We start from the raw sequence: 11,683 nt of genomic DNA on the forward strand, positions 1-11,683 counted from the left end.
TGTTAACACGTATTTTAAACATCGTACGATTTCGATTTGGGGGAATAGAAACTTGTTTACCGATTTGGTCTCGTAAAAACAATTCGGAAACGATTACGTCGATTCTCGATGTAAGAAGACGTTCATTATTATTCGAGAGACGAGCGACAGGACGTATCTGAGACAAAATACCGACTGGTTTTCACGACCACCGGCCAAGATTTTCGAGACGACCCCGTTACTTGCGCGATTCCACGGTTTTCTTGATCGCGGGCAAGGTTAACCGGTCAGTGAGCTCATGAGCAAATTCCCTAGGTCAAAAGATTTTAAAAGATTATAATTTTTCTTTCTAACTTTCCTCTTCTTTCGAAGAATTCGATCTCTAAAGTTTTTCAAAAATAGGATATCGTGAAATCACAATAATATATAAATCGATGTAAAATATAATTTTTATTCAAAGAATAAGATGGGATATTTAGTTGTCTATACAAAAAGTTTTGAAAAATTTCTAATTTTAGAGATTTACGCGTAATAGTGTTTGAAAATAATCAGATATTGTAAATATTATATATTATATTAAAGTTATTATATTCTTGAAATTTTTTGAAAAAAAATTTCTTGAAATTTTGCTTGCCGGATATTATACGTAAAATAAGTACAATTTTTTCGATTAATGATTTTTTTTCATTTTTCAATAAATAATATTTAACTATGATGTCGTAAAAATGTTGGTTGCAAACAAGTTTTTGCTTATTAAACAAGAAAAATAATATCTATGAGATGAAATACCGATAATTACAATAATAATTACTGTCATTGAAAAAGATTCTTTGTTCTTTCGAAAAGTTTTTTTTTCATAAATCTGATATTCGATCGATTCTATCAGAAATCAATGACTTTATTCATTAACTTTTTAACGATTTCTTTAATTCTTTAATTCACATTTTTCATATTATTCAATATATATAATATATTGAATGCGCGATATTTTTCTTAAATTGTCTTTTATAAATACCAAATAACGAGTCATTATATTTACATAAAAATCAGTATTACTTAAAAATCAATAGTAAAATTTTGAAATGTAATGTATCTTAAAATGAAGAAACGCCGAGGAATAATCTGAATTTGAGTCTTTATAAAATTAATTTTAATATTAAAACGAATCGTACAAATTTGGGATTTTATAATCTATAAGTAGAAAATTTCAATCATTTGTCAATTATGAAAATTTTATCATTCCCACAATGTAATAATTTTACTTCTTTATTTCATAATTCGTCACATGTCATTACACTTGTTATTTTCCTCATTTTTTTTTATGTCAGTCTCTTAAATTGCTTGAATTTTACGTAAGAAAGATGTGTTGATGAAATATTTGCATATTTTGCAATCGCTCGATTCTTGTAAATTTCAACATCGTCAATATCCATAACATACCATGATTGACGTTAAACTTTGTGTACTTCCATTTTCTTGGTACTACGTTATACTCCTCCTATGATTATTATTATCCAAACGCGGGCTCCACCTTCCACTAGCAGAGCTCTGTCATTATCATCGAATGCAAATAAAAAACTGCCCGTTTGCTCGACTCTGTGACGTCTCTCGAATCGATTTATCGCTCCTAACCTTGGCTACTCGATATCGCGTTCTCGTGCAGAGGATAGATAATAGAAATAGGGAGATATTGACAATGCCTCGTTTCGTTCCGTTGAAAATTGAATAAATTCGCGCATGCGTCTCAAAATTCTAGAATCGATTCTCGATCGAAACGTATAAATTGAACGTATAAATCGGATGGGATCGATGGAGCAAAAATCTCTATAGACAGAAAAAGAAAAAATTAATTTTGAGAAAAATTGCAGATTCTCGATACGAAAAATAAATTGATAAGGAAATTATCATATGTTGTTTACACTTATTGCACGAAAAATATTGAAACATCTTCTGTAATAACAAAGTAGAACGTAACATCATTTTATACGATCATCTGTATCTCTTGATTCAACTCACTAATATTATTAATAGATAAATTATTGCCAAGATGGTCTCAACGAATGTCTCTTCCGGTGTCTCAATTTCTTTATATCAAGTGCGTGTGATCGATCATTGATCAAACACGTGCCCATCATCTTTTTCCATTGAGAAATCGCCGCCACTATTTTCAGGCCGCCTGTGTTCACTATTTATCGTTATCGATTAGCGTGCACATACATACACACATGTACATATTATATGTACTTCAGTCGCCCAGACAAACAAGTGTCATCATGACGTCAATCCACAACGACAACGGCGTAGCTGTGTTTCGTGCGTAGTTTTATCAAGATAATTAAATATCTATATCTACGATATACAAATATGCATTTTGGAGTAATTACATTACGCCATGTATTTTAATGGCATGCATGAGTATGCTGTTATCTAGTCGAACCATTGTTACTCGATCGTGGTGAACTGCATCCGGTTCGTTGACTTCCTCTCGTTCATTGATCGTAAGTATAGATAAAGAACGTTTGTCTCGTTCCACCCAATCGATCATCACACGATTTTAGATTTAGATGTCGATCGTGTTAATAATTATTAACAAAAAAAAAAGTGCATTCGATAATAGAAAACTAGTGTAATTACTAATTTATAATAAATATATTAATACATTGTGAAAATTTTTAAAATATTGTGTTATTCAATAACGAGAATATTGTGTTAATTTTTAATTGTTTTATGTGTTAATTTTATTATCAAGCTATTTATTATATTGTTTATTATATTATGTTTTCAATGATATGTTAAATAGCAAGAAATCATATTTTTATATTGTTGTACGGCTTTATTAACTTATAACTTAATGCGATATGTGTGATTAATTTTAAATTTTATTTTATTAATTTTTTAATTATTGTAATCTAACTAATATAATTTCTCTTCTAATGTCTTTTTCTCTTTCTCTGTTTTATCTGTTACATTTATATTTGTATTCTGACTTTTACGAGTTTTTCTCCAGATGTTTAATGAATTTATCTATGAATCAGATTTTCCATTCAAAATATATTCATTATTACATTAATAATAGTTTATTTTTTCATTGTCAAGAAAATTCGATTTCATCCTTTCTTTAATTTACATTAGAAAGAAAAACTATCATCTCCATAGACATTTCGTTGATGCAAAGCATAAATTAAAAAATCAAACAAATCACTCGCGTAGCATTAAATGGAAAATTGGCTCAACTCTTCGACAATGGAATAATGTTAAAATATTTCGTGAAAATCTTATAAATTTTTAGTAAAAAAAATTTCAAATTTACAATATTTAATAGATCCTTGACAAAGAAACACGATCCCATTGAGAATAGTTAATTAATTAGGTGACTAATGTTCAACCCTTAAGAGTTGATGTAACCTTGCACACTTGGATGGGTCGTAATTGGATTAGCGATTGAATCGAAACGCGCTCGTTCCCATGGAAGAGATTGCCATTATCGTGTCATTGTGTCCATGTCGATATCAGTGAACGTCAACAACGACTCTTTTAACATTGTCCGCGATAGAAACGGTAGCGACCACCGAGAACCATGTTTGTGGACGAGGATCGACACGAAAATAATTTCGTCATCGTGTACTAATCGATTTGTTTATCAGTTGTACACAAACATACAAGCGAGGCGTTGCATTTCCGTTAGGAAAAAACAATTGATAAGAAGGTTGTCTCGTATTAACTTACCTCCTATTAGCCTCTCGCCTCCCTTATCACGCTTCAGTCTACTGATTTCGCACGATATTTGAAGAATGACGTCGCGTCGACGAACGATTAGCCTCGATGCTTTCGAAACTTCTGTTTTTCATCGAAGAACTCGCAATTGATAGGCTTGAACAGATAAAATGATCGTTTCAGAGAAAACAATGCCACGATTAAATATATATAAATGTCAACGTATTATTCGATTTCTTGGAATAAAAAAATTTTGTTTCCGAGTATTATACGATAAATAGTAATAAGATAATTGTAATTTTTTAAATTTTTCAATTGAATTTTTCTAAATAGACTTTTCCTTCTTTCAAATAATTTATTTTGTTAAAAAAGTTCTTTAAGACTGTCTATCGAAGTTGATTAGTTGGATCTGGAAAGAATAAATGCGATTTGTTTGCATAAAAAAAAAAGAGGCAATGAATCGTATCATTATTTTGCTTTCTTTACCAGTTTTCTTTAGTAAATATATAATTGGTCAATTTGAATAATTCGATCAATAAGTCAAATTGCTATTTATTGACATTATTATATTTAATCTTGTCTATTTAAAACCTCATTTAAAAAGCTAAGTAGAACGTATGTCTAACTAAATATGTATCTTACGTCAATGGTACAGCGATTCTATTTAATTTATAAGCTGCAAAGTATACGTAAAAAATTACTAATGAATATAGCAATATTAAGAAATTTCAACGAAAATTCTCGAGTACGTACGAAAAAGATTCTACTATATATTCTAAAAATTAATGGAAATTTATATTATATTAATTTACGTTATATTTCACTTTAACATACAAATTGCGAATATTTTTATTAATACGATCGTATTTACGATTTATTATTATACAAAAGAAAATATTATATATATAAAAAAAAAACTGGTTCTACATCATTAAATGGAATAACAACATGATTCATTTGAATCACACCCAAGATTTAAATTAAATTATTGATTTCAAAGAATTCTTTGTAATTTATCGAGAAATATGTATTTCGCAATTTGTCTCTATATCTGTCCAAAGCAAGAAAATTTTTAAAATAATAAAATAATTCGAATACGTATATTAATCACGAGTTCATTCGCGCTTTTTTTTTTTTTTTTTTGCTAAAGTAACGTTTTTCCACGTTATCAACGATGTAGTAAGATCGCTGCAAGTGCTCTAGTCTAGTCTTCGACGTCGTCAGAATCTATAGAAAGCCAATGACACATATTTCACATATTCCTTTACTCCGTTTCCGTGAATTTTCGTAATGAATTTTAAAAATGATTTATTGCACAAAATTTGTCGAGTCGATCTTCTTGATAACATCGCGAGTAATAAGGATGACGTTTGTGACGTTTCTGAGAACAAGCATTTTATGAATACGAGTCATTGTGACGCGAGCATATATCGAAAGTTCCGCTATTTTTTTTCGAAATTGGAAAATCCATGCTCGTCAGAAATGAAGACTTTTTTTTTTAATTTTTCCTTCTCTCTCTCTCTCTCTCTCTCTCTCTCGTTTTTGTCTCTTTTACATTTTTTATGAGTAGATAGGAACACGTGGAGAAACGAATGAATGTTCCCGCCTCTTTTCTTTGTTCGTCTTCTCTTTCGCTTGTTCAATTAACTCGGCATATCGCACAGTTGTATACTAATCTTAATGAACGCGTTTATCTATTCGTTTGCATATGTGCGTATATTATTCGATAAGTATCGTCAATGTATTTTCACATTTTTCTCGAGACCTGTTTTTGCTCTAGAAATAAACGAAATTCAACTTAAATATTCAAGAATCAATTTTGTTTTTCTGCGATATCGTAGCCGTATTACGAATTTTTCGAATGTTCCATTTGATAAAATTTGATGACATTTTGAAAAAAGTTCTTAATTTCAGATTACAAATACACGTAAAATATTATCTTTGAAAATGCATTTAAAAAAAGTATTAAATTTTAAGAAAGGAAGGAGAAAATCGTGACATTTAAAAAAATAATATATTTCATGAAATTTATTTAAAAGCTTGAAAAAAGTAAAAAAAAAAAAAAATATCTAAAATTACATTATTTCGTATTTTTATGGCACAATATTATCACTCTATTATTTTTCTTTTAATTCACTATCTATTTTTTCATTCGACTATTAAACTTCTCGGCCAATCGGACTTTTTTTTTTTTTTCTGCTTTTATTTCTTTACAATCGTCTTAACGAAAACATCCAAAGTAAATATGTTTACGTTTAATGTTACATCGTTCAAGATAAATGAGCAATATACTTCATATCGAGTGGCTACTCGATCCAGAACTTCTTTTTCGTATTATACATTATAGACAATGATATAGAGAATGAGAGAGAGAGAATAAAAAAAGAAACAAGAAAGAACGAAGAATCAGTATCTAACGATGAAAAGGTTAATCGAATTATTTCTACCGGTCTTCCATAATGTTTTATTCATTGACAATAAAAACTGGGCCATAGGTTAAGCTTGGTTTAATTTTATATTCAATAGTAAATTGCAAACGAGTATCGCCACGTGCGTGCATCATCCTGTGTCATGCATCGCCCACCACGAAATGCTGCCGATACATTGATATTTTCCTCCTTCGTTTCTTCATAGATGTCTGACGTAATGCAGATGAAAATATCTGCGCTAGTTCCGATAAATTGCGGTATTGTTGTCAAGTACGCAGTCTGATTATCGAGGGTGTTCAAGGTATTCGATCAGGATGGTGTCATTCGATCGACTTGACATGATTAATCGGTTGCCTACCCTGAATCATAATTTCCAATGAATTTCGAATTTCAATGAATCGTGTTATTTCTATTTTTCAATGGAAACAATTTTTCAGTGGAAATATAAAAGATTCGATGACGCAGAGAGTGAAACAGTTTGATATTTTGAATCATGAATGAGAATACAGACGAGATTTTTTATTATTTTCAGTTTCGAAATTTGTGAACATACAAAAATAATTATGATTCGTTTTTTATTTGTTTTATTTATCGTTTATTATTCGTTTTGTGCCGATAAATATTTAGGTATTGCGAGTCACAATTTTCATAGAATTTAGACGAAAAAAGTAGACTATTCTCATTTTAATAAGTATAAATTATTGGCAATATAAATTATATGTGGGATTTCTCGTTTATCCGATATAGCGAATCTTTAAATATCCAATAATAATTTTCAAAAGATTTTTTCTACGAAGAAGAGCGTTGTGTTTTTATCTTTACAGTAGATTATTATTAATAAAGATTATTAAATGGATGATAGCGGTTTATATCGGGATACAATAATAATTTCTTTGAACGAAATAAAATTAATTTGTAACATGTCACGTGTATTTTCAGGAAATCGTTCGAGTAATAATAACAAATCAATAAATGCACGCAGTTAGAACTAGGATAAGTAAAACAGAAATATCTCAAGTAGTTGAGCATGATTTATTGTCACAGATGTATATATTATAATTAGTATTTGTATACGTGACACGAATGTCTCGATGATTTCTTTGAAGAATTCGAAATGGCATCGCCTAATAGTAAAACAGAGTTACAAATTATTCATCAAATTGCCAATAACATCATTCCGATTGATTTATTGACTTCGGGACTCGTAAGAACCGACTTATTGATTTGTACGACGTTTTACGAGCGCAAAAATTCTCCTCGTAATCACGTATATAATTTAATCTCCAATATTTTTATTCATTAGTTCTCGACTTTCGATTATTCGCAATTTCAAATTCATCCAATTTCGATCGAATATTTTCTTTTCTCGCGTATTCTACAAGAGTTTCTACAAGAGTATCTTAAGTGTTCGGATGAACACGCATCCAATTATTCGTAACACGTAAATGATTCGATTATCTAAACGATATCGCAATTTGATGACGCACAAAGTGGAAGAAACTAGCGTCATCTTTGTTTTCGAGTTTGACCGTGCAAAGACAGGTGAATATCTAAAACAGTTGCTAATTGTAAGTAATCGTTCAGTCGCGAGTGACCTCAACATTCGACCAAATATCCTGACGCGTTTTCTCAACTTGGAAATCGATCATTGGCATCAATGAACAAGGTCCAAAAACATCGATATTATATCAACCCGTTCCAAGAAAAATTACGTTCTTGAAATTACGTTTCAAAGAATTTGTTTTTAACCGACCGTGTTTTATATATATATATATATATACATATACGTTCTTCGAACAAACTTAGTCAGAGTTTCACGTGGTTTCTCACGTGGAAGAATGCAATCGACCTAATTCTCGGTGGAGGATTCGATTAAGGAGAAGAAGAAAACGGCGCAGTTCATTCGCCCACGGGTTAAAAAGTCAAAGCGGCCGCGCTGCCCGTGGCTAAGAATAGCAGCGTGGTGATTATTGCTTCTCTTGTCACCTTCGACGACGTGTGCTCGTGCTTTCAGTTCGTCGTTGTAAACAAACGACACACCTACGACAAGTGACGGAGAAAGAAAGAGAGTTTGTGGCGTTTGCCGACGCCGATTTCTCTCCTCGATCTCTCCTATTTTGATTGGTGCCCCACCTGTCCAAACTTACCCGAGAGAATCCGTTTCTCTCTGTTTCTCTGTGAGAAAGAAGCGCGTTCCTAAGTTCGTTTAAATTTACTGTTGGTCGTTTAAAGTCGAATCACTCTCTATGTCGTGGCTATTTATACACGGACTGGTGCATTGTTAGCTGGACTGTAACCTAAGTCTTACTTCGTGAATCTTAATATATCCTATAGAGAACGTCCATTGAAATGCGGAACGTGCTAGTATTCTTCGCTGGTATTTTTCTCCTCCTTCGGTGGAGGAGTACTATTTTTCATGTTTCAGATGGATTTGTTGATCCAGAGTCTCTGAAATCGTTAATATAATGATTTAGAATCGATATAGTCATAGTTTAGATTGATTTTATATTTGTAATGTAGGAATTTTAACATGTTTGGGAGGATGTCAAATAAAATTCATTTAAATATTTATCGAAACCTGGTTTAGAATCCTCTTTATATTTCTAATAATAATCGTTTCATTCGATAAATTGCGATAATTTTTCCTTATGTAAAATAATTTAAATTCATAAAATTTGTAAATAACGACAGAATATTCGTTTTCTTATAGGAGGAGAAAATCAGGATGTTGAGGTTTGGATCCATACTGAGCGTGTTGGTCTTTCTGACCATCGCGAAAATCGTGATCTCAAATCGATGTCTGACCATGCTCGAAGGTAAATTACTGCTCCAACGCAACGTCTGATCTTATACGAACTTTTTCTCCTTGGTCAATTAAAGCAAGAGCCAATTTGTAATCGTTTTAAAAAATTAATCGAAGAATTAATATTTTGACAGATGTGAATCCAAAGAGGGTAATCCAATTGGACGGGCAACCATTGAACATAAATTTCGAGGTGTCACGTAGAGTGACTCAGAGGCTGGCTACTATAATCATGAAAATATTCTTGACAGAGGTGCTCGGTTATTCGAAAGTGTTTATCTATGAAGTGGAGGATGCGTTCAACGTGGAGAAAACTTTCAGTAGATTGTCCGACGACATAATGTTTAACAATAACGGAAAGTAAGATGCAAACTATTTTACGTTCTCGATACTCTTTATCGAGTTCTTACGAATTAAAATTTATTTAAAATTAAGCCTCATAAAAGAGAACTTTAAATTTTAAAATAAATTCCTAAAGATATTGTAAATAATATTTTTACCGAAATAATATTTTTACTCTTTAATTAGATCGTTTTATAATAGTATTTATATCAAATAATCTTTCGAACAGACTTCCAATGGTGAATATGGAGGTGTGGATCCCGCCACAGCTAGACACTATGCCACTGTTAAATTCGCATGACGCGAAAGAATGCGGATCCATCGCTCCTCCGGGCCATTTCGGTTGGTTCGTTCCGATTGCGTTATCCAGGCGCGACGACAGTTGGATAATCTTCACGGAGCTTGAAAAAGCTTCCCGCTTCGAAATGGACGAATCCACGTTGGAGAACATTCGGAATTTTACCATAGACCCGAAAACCAAAACCTATTACTGCCAGGAATCGTATTGCCAACAGGGAATGTACATTCCGGAATGGTGCCAAGGGAAACCGTGCGCTTTATTGTTGACCAGTTACATCGATGTTACCAATTTTGTCAAGGATCACATAGATCAAATGAAACTGTACGTGAAAGTAATCTGGTTCGGATCGAATTTGAAACACGTGATCAAACTTGCCGAGAAGCTGATGTTTGATCGAAATTCGTCTACTTCGACCGATAGGTATTATATACATATATATACGTTTTTTGATTCTTAAATCGTCTTATAATCGTTGCTTCTGGTTTTAATTCTTTTTTATGGATTTACGATATGGATATTAACATCATCGAAGAGTTCATTTAAAAAACGATTCTTGTCAATTTTCTTGTCTTCTTCCAGAGCAGCAGAAAAACATTTATATCCGTTTATTATATCTTTAATTATATTTAATTACATTTCAGAAGAATTATATTTAATTGAACAAGAGTCTTTTTTTATGAATGCTTCGATTCCTCCTCGATGCGTAAATATTCGTGTTTTTTTAACTATCGAAAAACGTATCAATAGAAATCGATTTACGAAGGCGTGGAACAAAAGAGCAGGAAAAAATTCGCATTGCCCGAGGTCCGTGTTATTAGCTCGTTGTATTAGCTCGTGTCGCGCAATAAACGTCTCCTCGAAATAGAATTCACTGCAAAAACAAATTTCGTACGAACGAACATTTTACCGGTCGAACGGTTTCTTTTTCTTTTTTTATTACTCACCATCCATTCCAGACTAGCCTGTTTTTCTCGCGCCGTCTCGAAAAACATTCGTCGCCTTTTTATATCTTATTATTGCGCGCGAAAACAAATTTGCGTTCTCAATTCTCCTCAGATCGTTGGTATTTCTGCATTGGACTCCCAGCACCGTGATACCGAACGAGAGGGAATTCGTCAGCATCGATTTCCCCCGATGCAGCGCCACGAGCTCGGACATCGGTTGCAAATACGAATCCAATAGATTGACCAAACTTGTCTGGGCTAAGCTCGAATACGCCGCCAAGTTAGCCTACGAAGCGATTAATCACGCGAAATTCACCCGCGAGATGTACGAGGATCTAATCAACCGGCGCAACAACGATTTATCCAGAAACGAGGAAGAAATCGCGTGCGACTGGTTGAGAGAGAATCTCAACTACACTCTCGATTTATGGATGCCGAATACCATCGACAAGAACATTCTTTTCGTGGGTGGGATATTTCCTATGAGCGAGACGTTTTATTCGGGGAAAGCGATACTGATCGCGGCCATGATGGCAAAGGAGGCGATCAACGTGAACAATACCATCCTCAGAGATTACAATTTCACCCTGTTGGTGAATGACGGCCAATGTAAATCGGATATGGTGATGAGATCGTTCATCGATTACATAGTGCACAATCAATACGAGAAGCTCGTCGGCGTTTTGGGACCAGCTTGTTCCGAGACCGTGGAGCCTTTGGTCGGTGTTTCGAAGCATTATAAGACAGTGGTCATTAGTTACAGCGCCGAAGGATCCAGCTTTAACGATCGCACTAAATATCCTTACTTCTTTCGGACTATTGGTGAGAACAAGCAGTACAAACACGTTTATTTGCAATTGTTGAAGAAACTGGGATGGAAGAGGGTGGCTTCGTTGACGGAGGATGGACAGAAATACACCGAGTACATATCTTACATGCAAGATTTCTTCAGAGACAATGGAATCGTGTTCGTGGCGAATGCAAAGTTTCCAAGGGAACGGGAACCCATTGTGATGACTAAGGTGATGATCCTTCTTGGATGCTAAATGTTTTCTTTGCTTTGTAAATAGTCCAAGAGAAGAGTCCAAGAGATCGTTGAACAGACTTCAAATTGACCAGTTATTCTCAACGCAATGACGTAAAATAATTTTCGAGAATATTTTTTTTTTTT

General features: G+C 33.0%; 1 protein-coding gene across 1 annotated transcript in view; it reads left to right on the plus strand.

Moving 5' to 3' along the window:
* The window catches only part of LOC102675798, a 54,188-nt gene that overhangs the window by 11,072 nt on the left and 31,433 nt on the right, over window positions 1–11,683 (plus strand). Inside the window, exons 2-5 of the mRNA XM_031509437.1 lie at window positions 8,833–8,938; window positions 9,060–9,285; window positions 9,497–9,988; window positions 10,625–11,534. Of these exons, the coding sequence (XP_031365297.1) occupies window positions 8,848–8,938; window positions 9,060–9,285; window positions 9,497–9,988; window positions 10,625–11,534 (1,719 nt within the window). The 5' untranslated portion in view covers window positions 8,833–8,847. The remainder of the gene's footprint in view (window positions 1–8,832; window positions 8,939–9,059; window positions 9,286–9,496; window positions 9,989–10,624; window positions 11,535–11,683) is intronic.

This window comes from Apis dorsata, unplaced genomic scaffold (assembly GCF_000469605.1).
Source record: "Apis dorsata unplaced genomic scaffold, Apis dorsata 1.3 scaffold_1, whole genome shotgun sequence".
Taxonomy (NCBI): Eukaryota; Metazoa; Arthropoda; class Insecta; order Hymenoptera; family Apidae; genus Apis; species Apis dorsata.